Source organism: Fukomys damarensis, unplaced genomic scaffold (assembly GCF_012274545.1).
Source record: "Fukomys damarensis isolate Sample0158 unplaced genomic scaffold, DMR_v1.0_HiC HiC_scaffold_37, whole genome shotgun sequence".
NCBI classification, from domain to species: domain Eukaryota; kingdom Metazoa; phylum Chordata; class Mammalia; order Rodentia; family Bathyergidae; genus Fukomys; species Fukomys damarensis.
The window spans coordinates 55031070-55054751 of NW_022900949.1; the positions used below are offsets into that span (position 1 = coordinate 55031070).

Here is a 23682-nt window from a genome sequence, read left to right on the forward strand (position 1 = left end):
ACCCCCCAAAAAAAAAAAAAAAAAAAAAAAAAAAAAAAAAAAAGATGCCCAATGGGATCTACAAATGCAATGTAATTCCTATCAAAACTCCAAGATATTTTTTACAAAAATAGAGAAATCTGTCCTAAAAATCATATGTAATTTCAAGAGATCCTGAATAGAAAAAACAATCTTGGGAGAAAAAAAGGCCATCTCATTCTTCCTGATTTCAAAACAGTATAAAGCTATACTAATCAAAACACTGATACTGGCACAAAGATGGGCTATAGATCAGTGATGGCAAACCTTTTACAGCTTTCAATGATATAAACAACCTGCTGTGGCATGAGTGCCATAGGTTTGCCATCACTACTATAGATCGATGGAACAGAATGCTGAGTGTAAAAAATAAAATCTTGTATATATGATCAAATGATTTTCAACTAGGGTACCAAGTTATTCAAAAGAAAAGTTTTTTTATTTTTGAGACAGGGTCTCACTATGTAGTTCAGCATGGCCTTGAACTCACTAGGTGGCCCAGGCTGGCCTCAAACTTATTATAATCATCCTTCTGCCTCCTGGAGTGCTGAGATTATAGGTATGTGCCACCACACCTGGTTAATAAGAAAAGTCTTTTCAACAAATAGTGCTAGGAAAAACAAATGTCTACGTGCAAAAGAATAAAGTTGGACTCTTACCTTACATCATATACAAAAATTAACTAGAAATGGACCGAAGACCTAAATATAAAAGTCATAACTATAAAACAGAGGGCTTGGGATATAGCTCAATCACAGAGTGCTTTCTAGCTTATGATAGCCTCTGGGTTTGATGCAGATATTGCAAACAAAAGCAAAGCAGAGCAAAATAAAATTAAACAACTAAAACCTTCCCAAGAATAAAAACTAAAACTCTTAGAATAAAACATAGGAGATACTAGCTTTATAATGTTGGATTTAGCAAAGATTTCTTGGATATTATATTAAAAATAAAAACAGCAAAAGATGATAAACAAATATATCAAAAATTTTTGTGTATTAATGATGCTATTAACAGAGTGATAAGGCCATCAATAAATTGAGAGAAAAATATTTGCAGACTATGTATCTGATAAGGGGCTTAATTTTTTTTAGGTACTGGCAAAATTTATTCTAGAAAGTAAAAGTGAAGAATGGAGGAGAAACTGGCTCTCTGAGTGAGCTTTGGCTAAGTAAAAGGAGAAAAAAGCAAGATAAAAGGACACCCTGGGGAAAGCAGGGCTGGCTACCATGAGGAAAGTCATGACAGCCAAGGGGCTTAATTTTTGTTCTTTGGTTCAACTTGTATGCTAGATGATTTACCTCTGAGTTTTTTTGCCACCAAATCGAACTTCTTCTCTTAAAAGAGAAAAATGTGCCTCGTGACTTGTTAATCCAAGCATGATCTGTGGAAAAATGATTATGAAATGTTTCTATTCTCCCACTACTTATTTTATCAGATTCACAAAAGCTACTAGAAATATTTCTACACAGAACAATAATTAGTACATTAAATATATAAATACAAAAAATATGATCCATTTGCAGAATATGAATGAGATAAAGTAAGTGTACTTTTCTAGGAAAAACATGTTTAACTTTGAATCCCATGATGTTTATAACTGCTGTTCTGCCCATTCTAGCTTTCTTCTCTCTATAATTCCCTAAACTTTCTTAATTCAAAAAACAACCCCAAACATTCTAAATTAACTTTCAACTAATTTTCTTATATAGTATTCTAATCCCCAAAGTTAATTCAAAAGTCTAATGAGACATATCAATAAAATGCAATGTACACTGCTTTGTTTCCAATAGCAAAAACCCCCGCAAGTTTATGATGCAATCAAAGAGATGACAATACGTACTGGTATTTACATATTAAGCACTGACTATTAATTTGTTTTATGTGGGATGACACTGTATTTACATATTTTATTTTAGCCAGGCTTGGAGACACACACCTGCGATTCCAGCACTTGGAAGGCTGAAGCAGGAGGATTGACGCTAGTTTTGGAGTCCAGCCTGGGCTACATAATTCAATGCCAGCCTGACAACATAGCAAGACCCTGTTTCAAAACACCAAAAATTAAAAAAAAAAAAAAAAAAAAGTTATTTTTAAACTGTAAAAAACGTCCTTTAAAAAATTATGTAAAAGGGCTGGGGATGTAGCTCAGTGGTGCCACCACCTGCCTCACAAGCTCAAGGTCCTGAGTTCAATCCCAAGTACCAAAAGAAAAGAAAAGTAAAAATGTACAGATTAAATGATAGAATGTCTGGGATTTGCTTTAATAACCCAGAGTGGTATGGTAGAAGAGATAGGAGACAGTTAGGGATGGGAGTTAAACAATTAAGTAAATGAAGGACACAGGAAAGGTCATCATACTATTATCTTTTAAAATTTTTTTAATTTTATTTTTATTTTTTGTAGTACTAGGAATTAAATCAAGAAAGAAGTGAGCTACATTCCCAGACTTTAAAAAAAAGGTATTTTTAGACAGGGTTTCACTAATTGCTCAGGCTGGCTTTGAGCTTTCAGTCCTCCTGCCCCAAGCTCCTGTGTAGGTGGGAGTATAGGTGTGCTTCATGCATAGTTTATCTTTCCTATTTTCATTTAGTTTGACAATTTCCTAATAAAATGTTAAAGATTTTTAGTAAAGGTACTTGGGTCACAGAGTTGTCAGAAACAGTCATGAGCCTGAAGGTAAAAAAAAGATTCCATTTCCTGACATCAGAAGGATACTTGCAGCAGTTGGGTTAGGCATATTTGTAAAATATAGAGACCAGTTGATCATAAAGATGGCAAAAATCAAAACCGAAAACCCTTTATTTTCCCAATTGTTTTAGAATTTTAGTAAGGGCCAAAGAAGCAATAATTATTATGTCTTCTATATTTGTTACCAGTAAGATTCCTGTATGACATTAAATCTTAGATATTTACTTACAATGGCATAATCTTACATAACAATATTATACCTACCAAGTCAGCATCTAGACCATAAAGACAGTGTCTGGTGTTTGGGTTATGATCTGGCTTTGCTTTTTCGGATCTGATAAATTCCATGATTTTATGTTCTCCTTCTCCGGGAGTCTAAATATAATGTTTTAAAAAAGTATGGTAAAATGCTATGCTTCAGAATATTAAATGAATTTTTAAAAATTATTTAAAATAAAAAAAGATGATAACCTCATGGCCTGAGAAGTAGATGGTAACTCCTTGCCATGACTTGTCTGTGGAAATTTTCATATTTACAAAATACTTCAGATGTTCATGTAACCTGGCCATGAATTCAGTCCCTATAAACACAAAGGATTTAAAAAGTTAATCTGAGAAAGACATAAAAACAATGAGTTCTCAATGACAGCATAACAATCAGCTCTGGCTATCCAAGAAACAGGAGCATATAGATAGCATCTTTGAAAAAGGTCAAAAGTGTTCTTGTTTATCCTAAAAGCAAGAAATGTCAGGGCCAGGGATTTAGCTCAGTGGTTCCTCAGTGCCTGCCTCACAAGTGCAAGGACCTGAGTTCTAACCTCGGGTACAAAAAAAAAAAAAAAAAAAAAAAGAAATGTTGTACCATGCCCTAGCAAACATCCTGTTTCAAGTGACCTTAGCTATCCTGGATGAATTCAGTGTTGGTGAGGGAAAGTCAGGATTTATTGCTGTCTATGACTGTGCTTCACATATTTTTACATATTATAAAGAGCGAAGTTTAGACTCTAATGAACCTCAATCTTCTTTTGCTGGACTCTGTAGTATTTTTGTCAGAATGCAACTTTAATTAGCCTGCCAATAATTATAACAACAACATCATTATTATTAATCTGAAAATTACTGATCTGGAAATTGAGTTTGCAATGATTTTGTTTTAGGAAAATCACATATAATGGTCAAAGGCAATACAGTCTTAAAACTACAATCAGAATAAAATTGGTTTTTGAGTAATGTGTATCTAAGGCACGCTGCAAAAGATAAAATTACTATTGCTAATAAAGAATTCATGAGAAAGTTATATTTTAGTATGTTTGTTCAAGTAAAGGAATATAATGATGATAGAAAAAGCTCCTTAAGAGTATAGAGTATGCTGCTGTATATACAATTAAATTAACACATTCTCCTGGCTTGAACCACTGGTGATATATGCATGGCTGTGCAATCGGTAGCTTGCATCACCAGTAGTAGCTGCACAACTGTCCCATCGGTCAGCTTGTACCACTGATGGTAAAAGTGGGATAGTCATGCATGCACCACTGGTGATTCAAGCCACCTGGCAACAAGACATACAAATTGTGGCCCTGTCATGAACCTGTTTTAGTACTGATATATGTACTATATTTATTTTCCTTAAAGTCACAGAAATTTTAACTACCTTTGAGAGGTGGAGTAGAAAGGTGAATTAGGAGAATGGGTTTCTTATCCTGAAACCACAAATAAACTATACAAAATTGGTAAATCACAACCTCATCGAGACTGTTTCATACTATTGGAGAGTCCTGAACCATACCTGTTCTTATTAATATCTGAAATTCCTACACTGGGACTTTATGAGACACTTGTGACTAATGTGGCCCAACTAGCTTATGATCAGATACAAGTGGGAAAATATATGGAAAATACTGGAACCCCAGGACCTAAATAAAGTCCTGTAAATAAAAATACATTTGAAACAATTAATTTTCAAATTAATTTTAATTTTTTCAGAATTTTTTTCTCAGTGAATTTACCTGGTGTAATACAGTTGGAATCAAACCTGGCCTCTGTAGGAAGTATTTCTCCCTTTTCAATTGCCTTTTTAATTTTGTCTTCTGCCTCCTTGGCTGACCTTACAGGTAAAGAAAAGAAAAGAAAAGAAAACAAAACAAAACACCTTAAACTTTCTGAAAAAAAGTAACCTTTCTATAAACTGCTATTTAGATATTTTAATTAAATATTAATTCATCAGTTTTAATGTTCAAGAATATTTGTTTTGAAATAATGTAATTGATAAGACTCAGATTTCTTTGTTTTTATAAAAGAACTGAAATTTTCATATAAGAACTAGAGAACTTGGATATCAAGACAGTAAAAGACACAACACATTATAAGCACTTTCAAAGTAATTTATATTAGAAATAGATGTCAAATTTAAGCCAGAAACAAAGTTAAAACCTCTTTATAGCTTTAGACATTATATATATGATAATTTTTTTTGTACTGGGGATCGAACTCAGGACCTTGCGCTTAAGAGGCAGGCACCGGAACCAATGAGCTAAATCCCCAGCCCCTGTGTATTATAATTTAATGATCTTAATCATTTTATTATCTTAAATATCTCTAATAATCTCTAAGAATATTATATAAAACACAATTATAAAATCATAGTTTTCTATTTCCTCCTACTTGACTGGTAAAATATGACATTATGAGTAGGAGATAATCCTATTTCTAGGGGAATTTAAACAGAAAATAAACATGACCAGAAGATATGCTGTTACGTTGTCTTTAAATGTTTTACCTAAAACGCCTCCCACGCTGTTGATTCATCTTTGCTCGAGGAGCGACACCATCAACAGCCATAAAGAACACTTTCCTAGGTTTAATAATGCGAAATAACACCTCCAAGTAGTGAAAAATGTCAGTAAAGATTTTGTCATCTGAAATTCTAAAGTGGACATCATCATCATTAGGATGAGAGCACTGATGTATAATTCCATTCATATCCAGGTACAAGTTGTCAAATTCAGGGATCTAAAAAACAAAGACACAAGCTTAAGATCATTAATCATAACCACGGATTAGCTTCTGTGGAAAGTGATTATTCAATGATTAAAAACAGAGTGTAGGCATTCTTATTATTTTCAAAAAATGGAGTGGACAATAACACTTGAATAAAGAAAAAAATGCAGAATGGAAGAATTGTGTATAGTTACATAATGGTCCAATAGCTTGATCAAATTTACTGTCAAGAAATGATCTACCTACACCAAATAAACTACCTCAGGAAAAAACCAAATAAAGTGCTTGGTTCATTTGGCACTCAAAATATTAGTTTCCTTCCTTTCTACTACTAGGTATTTCCTTAAAGCCTCTATTTCCTCTATAGTGGGTAACATAATGCCCATTTCTATCAAAAGGCTGTGTGTACGTGTTTATTATAAGGTTTTAAAAATGATTTAAAGCCTTATTGTATACTTGGTTTCATTACTACAGTCACCTGGTTTGATTACATTATTTTTATTACATTTTCTTAAAATCTTAAGATTATGCCAAGAAATTTAGGGAATGTTAAATGTTGTATGTGAAATTTGGATTAATTTCTAAACTCTGACTAACAGGAATCTACTAAAAAGACCTTTACTTTTTTCCATTTAAATGTTTGTGAGTAAGTAAGGAGAACACTATCAAAACAAATATACACAAAGAGGGAACTGAAATGGGTATATTAAATGTTACATTATATAGTGTAATCAAAGAATTTACAGTGGAGTTCTGTTTCACATGTTAAAGAAAATTTCTAGCTGGGCATAGTATGGAACGTCTGTAATCCCAGCACTTGGCAAGCTGAGGGAGAAAATTCCAAGTTCAAGTCCAGTATGGACTACATAGAAAGATGCTGATTTTTTGGGGGGTGGTATTGGGATTGAACTCAGGACTTTGTGCTTACAAGGCAGGTGGTGGCACCACTGAGCTAAATCCCTGGCCCAGTACTTTGACTTAATAATACATAAGATCCTAATGATATAACAGACAATGTGAAATAGGAAGAAAGGGGCCAAAGGTGTAGGGAAAGTGGGAATGGTAGGGGAAAGGGAATAAGGGAAAAGAAAAAATATGAGAAAGTGAAAAAATGGAAATAAAATGTTTTTAAAGGGGGAGGCAGGAGGGGTGAAGGGAGGGCAGGGACAGGTGAAAAAATGAGAACCAAGACCTGTCATGTAAAGGTACAAGATCCCAATGATGAATGTAACTGTACTGTATATCTAAAATGTACCAATAAACTCAATGAGGAAAAAAAATTACTCTTATGTGTACTAGAATTATTTTCTTTGACGTGTTTCACATAAGTGTTAATGTTGAGTTAACTTTAGTGTTTTTTTTTTTTCACAGAAAATGAAGTGCCTCCTTCCATGGGGAAAAAAAAATAAAAACATAATGGGCAATCCTTGTATAAACATAATGAAAACTACTTCTGCAACAGAAATTGAAGTTTTAAAACTGTACAAGTAACAATACAAAGGATGATAAATAATATAGTTATTGTCTAAGTTAAAACATTTTATTTTAGTAAAAGATACATTGTTAAGAATGATGTGGTGTGTTCTAAGTAATGGGGAATACTTTTGCATTTTGAGGGTTACAGGGTATCTTGCAATAATTTTTTTAAACTTAAACATTTACCATATCATTTGATCATTCTTTGTGGAGCAAACTGTTACAACCATTTCTGTGAAATAAAAAAATTACGGTATGTCCTCATCTGCTGTATTCACTGGATCTGGCACTGTGACCATGAATGGTAAATGTTTTGAATCAATTCAGGATGTGGAAGCAGCACAATTAACGACATTCACAAAGGAGGACATCCAGGACTGCGTCACAAATTGGCAAGAAAGGTGGTTAAACATGTCTGAGGTGAGGGATAGTACTTTGACGGGGGGGGGGGTTTATGGCAATGAGTCTTTTAGTTTAAATTTAAAAACTAGTTTTCTTATGGAGATTTCTCAAAAAACTAAAACTAGAAATTACATTGACACAGCTATTCTCCTTCCGGTTATCTTCCTGAAATAAAGACATCACATTATATAGTAATGCATGTATACCCTTGTTTTTGGCAGCACAATAGCTAAATCTTGAAAGACATTCATCAAGAGATGAATGGATAAAGAAAATGTGGTATTTATGCATAATGGAATACTACTCTGCCATAAAGAAAGACAAGCTTGAGTCATTTATAAACAAATGGATGCACCTTGAGACCATAACGGTAAGTGAAATAAATCAGACACACAAGCTTAAATATGGTGTGGTTTCTCTTATTTAAGAAACCCAAATTATAAATAAAGAGTAAAATAAAGGATAAATAATAGAAAGTAGGGAGATAGGATTACACAGGCATATGCCACCACACCGAGTAAGATAGGTGTTTTTTAAAATGTGAAGGTGCTCAAGAGATGGAGGGAAGAGGGAAAAAGAGGAGGAGGAGAGAGGTAGGGATGAAAAATAAATTAAGATGTGTTGTGTATATTACCAACTCCACACAAGGAACATAAACATTACATACTGCATACATGTACTGATGAAAAAAACTCAAAAACATTTAATTAATTTTCAATCATATCTTGTACATTTTACTATTTTTGAAAAAATGGCACACCTTTTGGGTGAAAACTTCTGGCCTTTCATGGATGCCCTATCAAGAAATCAAACAACCACAAATGCTGGTGGGGCTGTTGGGAACACTTTTCCATGTTGCTGGGAGTGTAGACCGGTGCAACCACTGTGGAAATCAGTGGGGAGATTCCCCAAAGAACTAGGATTAGAAGTCCCATTTGATGCAGCCATCCCCCTGCGGGGTATTTTCCCAAAAGAATATACTACAGTGATATATGTACACCCATGTTTATAACGGCACAGTTCGTAATAGCTAAAGCTTAGAAACAGCCCAATTGCCCATTAACTAATAAATGGTTAAAGATGTGGGCTTTTTGTTTTTTGTTTGTTTTTTTTTTTCCAGTACTGGGGACTGAACTCAGGACCTTTTGCTTGGCAGGCAGGCATGGTGCCACTGAGCTACATACCCATCCCTGGAATTGTTTTTTGTTTTTGTTTTTTTTTTTTAAATAAAACAGAGTACTACTGAGACATAAAGAATGATAAACTAGTGACATTTAGAGCTAAATGGATGCACACTGAGGCCATACTCTTAAGTGAAATAAATAGGACACACATGTGTAAATACAGGATAGTTTTTCTGGTGTGAGAAATGGAAAGTGCAAAAGACTAAAATGTATAATAGATAATGTGAGGTAGGAAGAAAAGGTCCAAAAGGGAAGGGGAAGTAGGTGGGGGGAGGAGAAAAACATGAGAAAAGAAGGAAAAAATGGAAACAAATACTTTTGTAAATAGGGAGGGGTAGAGGAATGGAGGGGAGGGATGGGGAATGGGGACAAAACAAGAACCAAGATACATCGTGTGCAGGTACAAGTTCCCAGTGATGAATGTGGTGATAATGTACACCTGAGATGTACCAATAAATTTCATGGGAAGAAAAATGTTTTGGCCTTTGAATCAGTGAACACTGCAAAAACATTTATAAAATAATCACTTATACAGTATTGTACTAATCATCATGTAAAAAAATTTAAATGCTCTTATTATGTAACAAACAGCCTCAACTGAAATGATAGTTTTTTAAAAATTCAAAATTTACAGTTTAAGAAATCCAAAAACCTCAATGAAAATTTTGAAGTATTTTTGGAGGAATCTTTACAAAAAAGATTCCTAAGTTTCTCTAGGACAGTGATGGCAAACTTTTCACAGCGTTCAGTGATACAATTAGCCACTGCAGCACGCATGCCATAGGTTTGCTGCCACTGCTCTAGGAGAATAAATATGCAATAATAGCCAGGAAGAATAAGGGAGAAAACATGCCCTTGATAAATTAAAAATAATAAAACAGTTTGAAGCAGGTAGCCCGAGTATATGGAAATTTATTATATAAGAACATTTCAAATCAGACAAAGAAAGGGATGGGGTACCAACCTATTTGGAAAGCAAACTTTAACTGACCTTATAACAAAATTCCAGAAGAGCCAGGCACATGGTATATATGTAAGCAGTCCCAGCTACTTAGGAAGCTGAGGCAGAAGGATTGCTTGAGCCCAGGAGATGAAGGTCAGCCAGGGCAACACAGTGAGATCACGTCTCAAACAACAATACAACTGAGAAGGATTAAAAAATTTAAAATATGAAGTGTAACTTGAAAAAAAAAAATATATATATATGGGTGTGGTAGTGCATACCGATCATCCCAGAACTTAGGAGGCTGAGGCAGGAGGATTGCTGCAAGTTCAAGGCCAGCCTGTGTTATATTTTGAGTTCAAGTACCAGGCTAGACTACAGAGCAAGACTCTTTCTCAGGAAAAACAAACAAAAAAACAAACAGGCAAAACCAAAATCACACACACGCACACACACACACACACACACACACACACGTGCGTGCACGTGTGTGCGCATGCACAAAGTATTTTGATATTTTTAGGATGGGAAAAGGCCAAAATCATGAAGTAAATAGACAGTAGCATAGAAATAAGATACTCATCATTCAAAATTTCAAATTGAAATGATAAATTATTTTCTCCATGTTTGTAAAGACTCATGATACCCTGCATTGACAGTGTTTTAGAGAAATGCAATTTCATGTTATTAAAAATAACAGCTGGCATTTACTGTGCACTTATTAGGTTTCAAACATTAGGCTAAATATTCATTCTCTCACTTACATATAATAACTTTAAAGATAAATATTTAGCACCTCCACCTTAGAGAAGAAAATCACAGAATTAGAAAAAAGAAATAGTATTTCTAGCCAACACTTTGAGATGAGAATATAAATCAGTGTAACTAATCTGAAAGTATGTGTCAATATTTACAGTGTGTGTATTTTTGCTTCAGGATTTCTATTATTGGAAATTTATTCTGAGAAATCATCAGAAATGATAAACTTATAAAGATATAAATTTTAAAAATCCATGGTATAACTGTTCAGAAAAGATTTTAAAAAATGACAAGAACCCAAATACCTAAAAATAAAAAACCGATGATGGTACATTCATAGGTAGAATGTTACATAGCAGTTATAAATTATTATACAGATATTAGCCATAAAATGCATAACATATACAATCAGTGAGGAAGGCAAGTTATAAAGTAGCAAGTATATTATTTGTAGAAATAATTACATGTTATCTTCATAGAAATGATAGGAAGTATATAGAAACAAGATGTTATTAGTGGTCAGTCTGACATGGAACTTCAGGTTTTTTTTAGCTTTCCTGATTATATAATAACTTTCTTTTTTTTTTTTTTTTTTTTTTTTTTTTTTGGTACTGGCGATCAAACTTGTGTCCCTGTGCTTGCATGTCAAGTGGTGGAACCACTGAGGTAACCCCCCCTCCTTTTTGGAGACAGGCTCTCACTATGTGGTTCAGACTGCCCTGGAACTCACTCCATAGCCCAGGTTGGTCTCGAACTCACAGCAATACTCCTGCCTCAGCCTCCTGAGTGCTGGGATTGCAGGTGTGCACCACCATGCCTGGCTACATAATAACTTTCATGGTATTTTTTTTACTATCTTGAGTTTTAAAACAATGAAGACACATTTTATACTCTGGAAAAAAACACTTATAATTTTCCTTTTAGAAAAGAAATCCTTTAAGAATTCTGTTAGATTTCAGATTAGTAAAACATAAGATGATTAACCTCTGGCTAATATGGTGGATAAAGTAAGAGCTTTCAATAAAATGTTATTCATAAAGAAATTATGCTGCCAAGGACTGGGGATTTAGCTCAGTGGTGCCACTACCACACACACAAAAAAAAAGAAAGAAAGAAAAGAAAAGAAAAAGAAAGAGAAATTCTGTTGCCAAAACTGTTTCTCTTTCCAGTGTTACTACACTATAAGTTAAAAAATTTAAGGTTATTTATATTCCACAACTCTCAACTCCATGTATCTAATAGTCACAGGTATTTTGTTGAGTTTCCTAGTTTACATATCCAAATGTTTCTAGAATCTTTCCACCTTATCCACTCTCACTGTGAATCTTTCATTTTTTTTTAAATTTCAAGATTTTCTCAATTAATTTTTATTTTATTTTATATTATCATTTTTTTAAGATTGGGTTTTGCTTTATATAGCTCAGGGTAATCACTATGTAGCTCAGTCTGGCCTCAAACTTGGGGTGATCCTCCTGCCTCAGTTTCCCAAGTGCTGGTATTACAGGTATGTGCTACCTTCCCTGGCTTCATTTTTATACAATAATGGAAAAATGCTATACATATTTTAATAAATGGATTGACTCAATAAATAGTTACTGAATACCCATTATATGCCATACATCTTGTGAGGGGTTGGGAAATTTACTAATTCAGTGAAGGCAACAGAGTAAGACAAGCTCCCTACACAACAGCAAAGACTTTAAAATGGAAATGTCAACATGGGTTCCCTATAATTTGAAACTTTAAATTTTCATAACTAAGATGCATATTCAAGCAAAAATGCACAGACAACTACTGTTTTTTTGAGTTGTTGTTGTTGTTTTTTTTTTTTTTGGAGACAGGGTCTTACTATTTAGTAAGGCTGACCTTGAACTCACTATGTAGCCCAGGCTGGCCTCATACTTGGTGATCTTCTTGTCTCAGCAACCAGAATGCTGGGATTACAGGCTTGTGCTACCATGCCTGGCAAGACTTTATTTGTTTATTTATTTTTTCTTACTACCTGGGATTAAACTCAGGACCTTGTACTTTGGAGGGAAGAGTGGCACCACTGAGTTAAACCCTACCCAAGACTATTTTTTGTTTTGGTTTGGTTTTGGTTTTGCTTTTGGTACTGGGGACTGAACTTGGTTGGGACCTTGTGCTTGCAAGGCAGGCAGTGGCACCACTGAGCTAAATCTCCAGCCCCCAAGACTATTTTTTAAAGTACAGGCTTAGCACAAAAATATGAATGTGCTCAACATTAGTGAACTGAATACTTAAAAACAGTTGAGATGGTAAATTTTGTTAAGTATATTTTTGGGAAAAAAAGCAGAGGCTCTACTAGAGTACACATTATCAACAGTAACAATTTTAGGTAACAGTCTTTTTGTGACTCAGCTTTCTCAGCTACAAAATGGAGGTAATACTAGAACTGGTATGATTAAACGAATTCATGCATGTGAAGCATTTAAAACAGCATCATATCTACAGAAGTGTTCACTATTCTAATGGCATTATGATGGATTATAATCAGCATGCTCTAAGCGTTTACAATAACAATCGTATGACCTTTAATTTGTAAAGACAGATCAAGATACAGTGGTTACTTTCTTCCTTTCCTCAAATCCTGTGACAATAAATACATACATATACACAGTTTCTTTCCCCTAAGTAAAGTCTGATAACAGGAGGCGTAAGCTGATTTCTAGAAAGAAATGAATGGTTGCCTATAACAAATCCAGAATACTGCTGAACTGTACTTGGCCACTGATGGTCATAAATTGGTACTCTCTAAACTCTGAAGATAAGTGAAGGATGAGTTGGTGCTATGGTAAAAATGATGATGATAATGGGGTGTGTATGTGTGCAGTAGAGGGAATTGAACATAGGGCCTTGTATGTGCTAGGCACACGCTCTACCACTGAGCTACACCATTCAACCAATGATTGAAAAAATGTCTCTGGAACTGTTTTCCCTTTCTTTCTTAGTAGTGCTGCTATAAACTCTAGAAACCCAACCAGCAACTAACCTTCAATGTAATGTAACAATGTGAGTATAAGCAAAGTTTCACCTTTCACCTTTATGAAGCTTTTTTTTTTTGGAGACAGAGTCTTGCTTTGTAGTTCAGGATGTCCCTGAACTCACTATGTAGCTTAAACTGGCCTTGAACTCACAGAGATCCTCCTGCCTCGGCCTCCCAAGTGCTGGGATTATAGGTATGCACAAATATGCCTGGCTATAAAGCTATCTTCACTTTGTCTTTTTCTTCAGTTGTTTAGGAGACACTAACGTATTCTTCATTTAGAGATCTTCAAGTAAAGTCCCTACTCTTTTCTGTCAAAGAAAAAAAAGATCAGATCACTCTAACCGGGATGGGGATGGATCCAGCACAGACCTGAGGTCTGATTGCCTTCATTATTTACCAGCCTGAGTAAAGACGTCTTGGTGTGGACACTGCCATAACCCAGGGCAGGTGGTGAACCTATGGCACACATGCTGCAACAAGCTGTATTACTGAAAGCCCTAAAAGGTTCACCATCACTGGCCTAGGGCAATTAGAGGTGCCTCTGGAAAATGTGGTGTACTTCACAAGTCCACAATCTATAAGGCTAGGTGGAGAAATATGAGACTTCCTGGACTCCAAAAGGAGATCTTAGAAGGAAACCACTCACTCAAAAATACAGATGAAAAAAATAATATTTCTTCTGTTTTTGGACTTGTTTTCTTTTTCTTTCTTTTCATTTTTATTCCTATTTTCTTGTTTCCCTTCCTTGTTTCCTTTTAATTTTTTTCTATTTTATTTTAATTCTCCATATTATTTCTATTTTTCTCCATTTTTTTCTTTTATCTTCTTTTTCTTGTTGGTTTTCTCTGTTGCCATTACAAAATTCTATAAATATCCCAGATATATCTATAAATATACTAGATCCTTTGTCTCACTTTTTTCCCACTGTTTAATTTTTCAAATTTTTCTTTTTTCATTCTTCCATTTCCAATACCCCATGTCTTTAATATTATAACCATTAAGGTTTATTAATCTTTAGTTAGTTAACTCTATATTACTACTCTTGATTTCTATCATTAGTGTAGGGGCCAGGGATTTAGCTCAGTGGTTCTGCTGCCTGCCTCACAAGCACAAGGATCTGAGTTCGATCTCTGGTACAAAAAAAATATATATATATATATATTATTAGTGGAGGTATAGTTACTCTATTTAATAGATACTTGCTGTATGTCAATATTTGTTATATACTACGATTGTAGAATATTTTCTAAGGTTAAGGGTAGTACACTGATGGTTCTTATGTATCTATTTTGTCTCAGACAATATTACTGTTGCTGATCTACTTGATATTCGCAAGGTTGCTATTAATAGGTTTTGTGTGCCAATACCCCTGATTACCTCTATGACATTAATAATATTATGGTGTATGGACCATGACAGATTGGGAGCTAGGCCAATACACTGCAGACTCTCCACCCAAATTAACAAAGGTGATTGGATCCTACGACAGAGGCAAAAGACTACAATGAATCACTGAAAAGAAGACTGACTAAAGAAGACTGGCCAGGTGTGGTGGTGAACATCTGTAATCTCAGCACTTGGGAGGCTGAGACAAGAGGACTGCTGTAAGTTTGAGGCCAGGCTGGGCTATATAGTGAGTTCAAAATGAGTCAACTACATAGCAAGACCCTGTATGAAGAGACGGAGAGATAGAGATATCCATATTAGCAACAAGGTCGTGACACTAAAGGATAACATATCTAAACACAGTAAATAAACAAATTAATTCAAAAACAATAGAAAAACTGGGTGTGGTAGCGCATGCTTGTAATCCTAGCACTTTGGAGGCTGAGGCAGGAGGACAGGAGTTCCAGACCAGCCTGGGATACATAGTGAGTGCCGGGTCAGTCTCAACTACACAGTGAGACCCTGTCTCAAACAAACAAACAAACAAACAAACAAACAATAGAAAATGAAAAGACAAGGAAACAAAATTCCCAAATCTGATCCATGTGATCCAGATAGGGAAAGCAAAAGCCGCACTGTCAAATTACTTGAAAAGTTAACAGAGGTTTTCAGATCAAGACACTGGAAAATAACAACTTGGAGAAGAGAAGGAAGGAGGTGGATCCTTGGGACCCAGGAAGAATCTCAAGGGAAAATTGGAGCCTACAGAGAAACTGAAGTCACATCACAACTCAGAAAAAGGAAGGAGCCATTTGTACTTTTTCCTTGGCTTCTTAGCTCCTGGGGAGAAAAAGAAAGAGTGAATTTAAACCCCAGGAAAGTACGCAAATCCACAGGTAATCAGGAAGAAATGCACCAGTGGAACACAGCAGTGGATGCTGTGCACCACTATATCTGGTGAGTGGCTCCTGCCCAGGTGTTTGCTATATACCCTGGAGAGAATGCCTGGTGGATGCTATTTTAGGGTGGGAACAACTGAACCTGAAACTCACAGCAGTTGTAGAATGGCTTCATCTCAGGGCTTCCAGAGTTAAATTCCAACAGGGACTGGGTGAGGGTTATTCACAAGAGAGATCCATGGTCAGGGAGCCTTGGTCAGGCCAGCAAAAGACATCCAGAGGTTCAGCCTGAATCTCGACTGCCCAAGTGCTGGGATTATGTAGCACGGATCTGAGATTTGATTGCCTCGCGTGTCTACCAGTGAGAGTAGTCATACCTTGAACTGGACACTGCCACAAAACTGTAGAACCAGATGATAAGCATAGGCTTCAAATCACAGATAAAGTTCCCTTTTTTTCTTTCCCATTGGTTTAAAATATTTTGTTTTTCTTTTGTTTCTATTTTTTTGCGTGTGTGAGCAATGTTTTTAGTTTTTGCTTTATTCTGGTTTTTGTTTTCTCCTCCTTTCCTTCCCTCTTCTTCATCAGTGTTCTGGGGCTTGAGTAATTGTCCTTTGTCCTCCAGCCTTGCTTCTGATGTCCTTTCATTTCTCTATTTTTTTCTCTTTTCCCTTTTATATTCTCTCCCCATTGAGTAAAACTGTTCTAGTCAACGAGTATTTACTGTATATAATTTTCTAATTTGTCTTATGCTTGTTATATAACTATAAAATCTTTTACCTAGGGTTAAAGATGGCAAATTATTAGTCATCACAGTTTGTCATTTTCCAGGTTTTTTTTTTTTTGTACAGTGGATCAAACTCAGAACCTTGCACTTGCAAGGCAGGCAAGGTGCCACTGAGCTGAATTCCCAGCCCTAGTCTAAATTTATTGCTACTATTACTACTGACTGTGAATCTTTAGCTAAAGTGACACAGCTGTTATGATCAATTGATCTTTTTCGTATGCTGATATCTAAATTGTCTATGGGTCATAAACAATACTATAGCCCAGTATCAAAGATCTGGGTGCTAGGCCAAACAGGCCTCAACCTTTCATACCTAATAAACAGAAGAGGCAGGGCAGATTCAAAGGTCAAAAGCCAGACACCTAGACACCTAGAAGACCTTACTGAAAAGTAGTCATTTCCTTAGGAGCTACAGATACTAGTAATAAAGATACCTGCCATAAGCAGTGTAACAGCCTCAATGCAGAAAATAATTCGACAACAATAACAAAAATAGAAAATGAGAAAACACAGAAGCAAGATGCAACCTAATACTTCCAACTTGCCCAAGGCAAATCCAGGGGGCAGTGAGGTGGAAGAAACCTAAAGCCACTCAGCTGAACTTTTTGAAATGGTAGGTGTAGAAGTACCAAAAGAGATAAATAACTCTCTTGACAAAACCAAAACACAAATAATCACACAGATAATTAAAGAGATGATAACCACAACAAAGGATATGGTTAGTCAGAGTACATATAGATAAAAAAATAGATGAACTTAGGAAAGACAAGGAAACCATGAATGCTCAACATAGAAAAGAACTGGGTGTCATAAAATAGATTCAAACTGGTATTCAGCAGAATCAACTAATGTGAAGATAGAATATCAAATCCAGAAGACAGGGTTATGGTTGGTGATCATCAAATGAAAGGCTTCTTAAAAACAGGAAAGGATAGGCTGAGGGTGGTGGGGGCTGGGCCTGTAATCCCAGCACTAGGGAGGCTGAGGCAGGAGAATCACTGTGAGTTTGAGACCAGCCTGGGCTACACAGTGTGTTCCAGGTCAGTCTCAACTACATAGTGAGACCCTGTCTCAACCCCCACCCCCGCAAAAAAGGAAAGGATCACAAAAAAGCAATACAATAGCTGTTAGATGATACAAAGAGGAATAAGATCAATGGGAATCAATGAAAAATCAGAAGATATCACAAAGGACATAAAAAAATCTGTTCACATAATAGCAGAAAATGTTCTAAGTATGGAAAAAGAATTTGACATACAGATAAGGGAGGCATATAAAACCCTAAAGAGCCATGATCAGGAAAACAAAACAAAACAAAGCAAAACCACACTAAGGCATATAACAGTCGTTATTCTAGAAATTCAACAAAATATGTAAAACACTGAAGAAATGGACAGATTCTTGATTATATGAATTACCAAAACTGAATCAAGAAGATATAAAAATTCTAAATAATCCTGTATCAGTCAATGAAATCAAAGAAGGAATAAAAAATACTACCAACAACAAAAAGCCCAGGTCAGGACAGATTCATTGCTGAATTCTATAAGAACTTTAATGAAGATTTAATGCCACTATGCCTCAAAATCTTTATCAAAATTGAATGGGAAGCAATATTCCCAAACTCATTCCTGGAAGCAAGCATTACCCTGATACAAAAACCAGAGAAGGATCCAACCAAAAAAAAAGAACTACAGGCCACTCTCCTGTATAAATACAGATGCAAAAATCCTCAATAAGATACTGGCAAACAACACTGAATCTATACGCCTAAGTGAAATAAATAGGACACATGTGTGTAAATACCAACTAGTTCCAGCTGTGAGAAACTGAAAGTGTAAATAAGGGCCAAAATGTGTAATAAATAATGTGCAGGGCCAGGGATTTAGCTCAGTGGTTCTGCCGCCTGACTGGCAAGCACAAGGACCCAAGTTCAATCCCTGGTACAAAAATAAATAAATAAATAAATAAATAAAAAATAAATAAATAAATAATGTGCAATAGGAAGAAAAGGTCCAAAGGGGAAGGGGAAGTAGGGAGGTGGATTAGGGGAAAGGAAAGGAAAAGGCAAAGAAAAAATATGAGGAAAAAAGAAGGAAAAAGAAGGGGAAAAACCAGAAACAAAGCTTTAGTAAATAGAGAGGGATGGAGGGAGGGAGAGACGGAAGGGGAATGGGGAAAAAAACAGAACCAGGATTTATCATGTACAGGTACAAATTTCCAATGAAGAACGTGATCATAATGTATATTTAAAATGTACCAATAAACTTAATGAATAATAAAAAAGACACTGGTAAACAGAATGCAGCAAATCATCAAGAAAGTTATACACCATGACCAAGTAGGATTTATCCCAGGGATGCAAGGATGGTTCAACATACACAAAATAACAAATGTAAGACATCTAATTAACAGAACTAAGGATAAAAATCATATGATAATCTCAATAGACACAGAAAAGGCATTTGATAAAGTCCAACATGATAAAAATCCAAAAGAAAATTGAAATAGGTTTTTATCTCAGTCTGATAAAAGCCATCCATGACAAACCAACAGCCAACATCATACTGAATGGTCAAAAACTGAAAGCTTTCACTCTAAAATCAAGAACAAGACAAGGATGCCTTCTACAATCACTCCTATTTAATGTAATTCTGGAAACACTAGCCAGAGCAATTAGACAAGAAAAAGAAATAAAAGAAATAAGGACAGAAAAGGTACAAGTTAAATTATCATCATTTGCTCATGATATGATACTTTACAATGAAGTCACCAAAAACTCTATCAAAAGACTCTTAACCAAGCTTGGTAGTGTAGCAGGAGATAAAGTCAACACTCAAAAATCAATATCATTCCTGTCAGGGATTTAGCTCAGTAGTGCTGCAGGCTGCCTCACAAGTGCAATATCCTGAGTTTGATCCCTGGTACCAAAAAAAAAAAAAAAAAAAAAAAAAAAAAAAAACCCCAAACCAAACCAAAGCAAAACAAAACAAATCAATACTTGTACATAAATAATAAACTCAGAGAAATCAGGGAAACAACACCTTTCACAATAGCGCCAAGAAAAATGAAATACTTAGGAATCAATCTAATGAAGGAAATTAAAAGACCTATACACTGAAAACTACAATACTGTACTTTGACAAAGGGGATCAAAGAGGATATAAGAAAATGGAAAAGCATACCCAGTCCTTAGATAGGCAGAACCAATATAGTCAAAATGACCATACTTCCAGAACTGTTATACAGATGTAATGCAATCCCAACCAAAATACCAATAAATAGCATACCTCACAGAACTACAGAAAACAATCCTAAAATTCATATGGAATTAGAAGAGACTTAGAAAAAAAAATTCTGGGCAACAAATGCAAAGGAGGGAGCATCACAATCCCCAATTTGGAGTTATACTACAAAGCTACTATGATTAAACAAAACAAAACATGGTACTGGCAAATAAACAGACCCAAGGATCAATGAAACAGAACAGAAGATGCAGAAACAACTCCAAGCACACTCAGCTACCTTATCTTTGAAAAAGGGTCCAAACACTTTCACTGGAAGAAAGGCAGCTCTTTAATAAATGGTGCTGGGAAAACTGGCTTTCCACATACTGAAAATTGAACCTAGACCCATACTTCTCATCATGCACTAAACTAAAATTGAAATGGATCAAAAATCTAAATATAAAAACAGAAACACTGAATCTCCCAGAATATAGAATAGGTGAAACTCTTGAAGATATAGGTGTAGGCAAGGACTTTATGAACAAAACCCCAATCACTCAGGAAATACTACAAAGAATCAACAACTGGGATCACACTAAATTAAAAATTTTTGTGCAGGGAAAGAAACCACTAATAGAGTGAAGACACAACACATAGAATGGGAATAAAAGTTTTTTACTAGCTACTCCTCAAAGTACTAAAATTTAGAATATATAAGAATTTTGAATAGCCTCTTCTCAAATGAAGAAGTATAAACAGCAAATAAATACAGTGGTATCTTGGTTCACACACTTAATTCATTCTACAATTCTGGAAAATATGGCCACAGTAGTATCATGCTGCAGTTATGTTCGTTACCTGATGCAGGGTTTGGCAAAATTTTGCCAAATGCTTCTGCTTGCGAACCAGATCATTGACAAAGAGGAGCATTCATGAACTAAAATACCACTATATATGAAAAAATATTCAACACCACTGTTCATTCGAGAAATGCAAATTAAAACAACACAGAGATTCCATCTTAATCCAGAAAAAATGGTTATCATCAAGAAATCAACTAATAACAAATGTTGGCGAGGCTGTGGGGGAAAGAGGATCCTTTCTCCATTGTTTGTGGGTACAACCACTATGGAAATCAGTACAGAGACTTCTCAAAAAACTAAAACTAGAGGCTCCATTTGAAGCAGCTGTGCCCCTTCTTGGTATCTTCCTCAGAGTTAAAAGCATCATATCAACATATGTATACCTATGTTTACAGCACTACACTTTACAATAGCTAAATCTTGAAAACAGCCTATAGGCCCATCAAAAGATGAATGGATAAAGAAAATGTGGTATTTATATACAATGAAGTACTACTCTGCCATGAAGAAGAATAACTTGAGTCATTTTTAGGTAAATGGATGCACTTGCAGACCATAATGTTAAATGAAATAAATTAGACATGCAAGTTTGAATATTGCATTGTTTCTGTTGAGTGAGATACCCAAAGTGTAGATAGGGAACAAAAAGGAGGATAGATATTAGGAAGTAGGAAAAACATATTCAAATGGAAAGGGGGAAGGAGACAGAGAAGGAAAGGAAAAGGGAATGGATGGGAAAAAATGGAAGCAAAGCTTTTGTAAATGGAGAGGGGACGAAGGGTGGAAAGGAGGGGAGGGAAATGGGAAAAAAAGAATTAAGACATTGCATGTACAAATTTCCTATGATGAATGTGACAACTGTATGGCAAATGTGTACTAAAACACAACACCACCACCAAGGACCTCCTTGATCTGTTTTTTGTTGGTGGTGGTGATTTTTAGTACATATTTGCCATACAGTGATACAGGTTTGTTCATTACCTCCATTATGTTATTAGTTATATTTTCTATATCTAATGGAGGTAATGAACAAAACAACCAGAGATCTTACACAGAACACTAATAAAAAGCTAGATGAGCTAAACATTGTTACAAAACATGAGTAAAGTATCGTGGCAAACAGGTGCAATCCTAGCACTTAGGATGCTAAGGCCAACCAATGCTATATAATGAGTTCAAGTCCAGTCTGAATTACATAGTGAGACAGTATCTCAAAGATGAAGAAGAGGAAGAGGAAGAGGAGGAAGAAGACACGATACAAAACACAAATGACCAGTTTATCAAAGAACTAGAGCCCATGAAAAGCTTCCAAACAGAAATCCAGAAAAAAAAATAATTATACTGATGTATAATCAGTAGAAGTGACCAATGTGAGGACAGAACAAAAAGATAACAACTTTCAACCCAGACTTATATATTCTGATAAACTTTCTTTCAAAATTGATAAGAGAAAAGAGGTATTTCTATGACAAAGAGCACTTCAAAAAATTTATGACCTGAGCTGGGTGTGGCAGCACAGGCACATGCCTGTAAGCCCAGCTCTCGGGGGGCTGAAGCAGGAGGACTGCTTGAGTTTGAGGCCAGAATGGGCTATGTAGTGAGTTCAAGGCTGATCTGAACTACAGGGCAAAAGCCTGTCTCCATGCCCTCCTCCCCCAAGAACATGATCAGCAAACCAGCACCACAAAAATTCTCAAGAATATCCTAGAATCCTTGCAAGTATAAGGACCTGAGTTTGTTCCCTGGTACAAAAAAAAAGAATATCCTAGAAAGAGATAACGAAGCCAACAATGCCAAGAAATCTAATAGAATGAATACACCAGGCAGAGTGCGCAGTGAAGCAGAAAGGGTAGGAGAAAACAAAAAGAAATCAGCAATAGGAAAATAATGCAATGACAGGAATAGGTCAATACCTTTCAGTAATAAAATGGTTTCAATTCCCCTAAGACATAGATTAGCAGAATGGATGAAGAAACAACAGACAACAGACAATGATATACAGTATATAAGAAACACATTTAATCTAAAAAGAAATGTACACATTAAAAATCAAAGGATGGAAAACTATGCAATGGGAACCTAGTAAAAAGCAGGAGAAGCTATTTTAATTTCATATAAAGTCCAAGCCAAAATTGATCAGAAGAGGCAAAGAAAGGAGGTCACTACACATTGGTTAAGGGAACAATTCAATAGGAAAAGATGACAATTCTAAACATATGTGCAAAAAAACCAGTGCCCAACTTCATAAAACAAATACTACTGGACATAAAAAAAATCTGATAAACACCAACACAATTATAATTGGGGACTTCATTATCCACTATCATAGAGAGATGAACTCAATATAAAGTCAAGAAAGAAATATCATAGTAGATCCAAACTTTCAAGTAAATGGACTTAATAGATATCTATAGTGTTCCATCCAAAAACCGAATAAACATTCTTCTCCACAGCATACAGAATGTTCTCCAACGTAAACTATATGCTAGCCCAAAAAGCATGCTTAAGCAAATGTCAAAAAACCAAAATTATCTCATGCCTATTATTAGATCATAGTGCAATGAAATTAGAAATCAACGGCAACAGAAACCACGGAAACTATGCCAACACATGGCAATTAAACAATACCTTCTTGAATAATCAATGTGTCACAAAAGAAATCATGGAAGAATTAGAGAATTCTTTGAATCAGATGATAATGCCAGTATGACATATCGGAACCTATAGGACACAAGGCAGGAAGTGCTGAGAGAGAAGTTTATAGCTGTGAGTACCCGCATCAGAGGAACAGAGTGAGCCCACGTTAAAAATCAAATGATGTACCTGAAGGTCCTAGAAAAACAAACACAATTCAAAGCCAAAGCTAGTACAAGGAAGGAAATAATAAAAATCAGAGCAGAAATTAATGAAATTGAGACTAAAAAAATTACAAAGAAGCAATGAATCAAAGAGCTGATGCTGGGTCAGAGATTTAGCTCAGTGGTGCTGTTCCTGTCTCACAAGCACAAGGTCCTGAGTTCCATTCCCAGTATATATGTGT

At 35.4% G+C, this 23682-nt stretch overlaps 1 protein-coding gene across 1 annotated transcript in view; it reads right to left on the minus strand.

Moving 5' to 3' along the window:
- The window catches only part of Xrn1 (5'-3' exoribonuclease 1), a 123100-nt gene that overhangs the window by 93789 nt on the left and 5629 nt on the right, over window positions 1–23682 (minus strand). The window contains exons 2-6 of the mRNA XM_010608183.3: window positions 5489–5721; window positions 4719–4816; window positions 3181–3290; window positions 2974–3084; window positions 1320–1402 (exon numbers count right to left, since the gene is read on the minus strand). Of these exons, the coding sequence (XP_010606485.1) occupies window positions 1320–1402; window positions 2974–3084; window positions 3181–3290; window positions 4719–4816; window positions 5489–5721 (635 nt within the window). The remainder of the gene's footprint in view (window positions 1–1319; window positions 1403–2973; window positions 3085–3180; window positions 3291–4718; window positions 4817–5488; window positions 5722–23682) is intronic.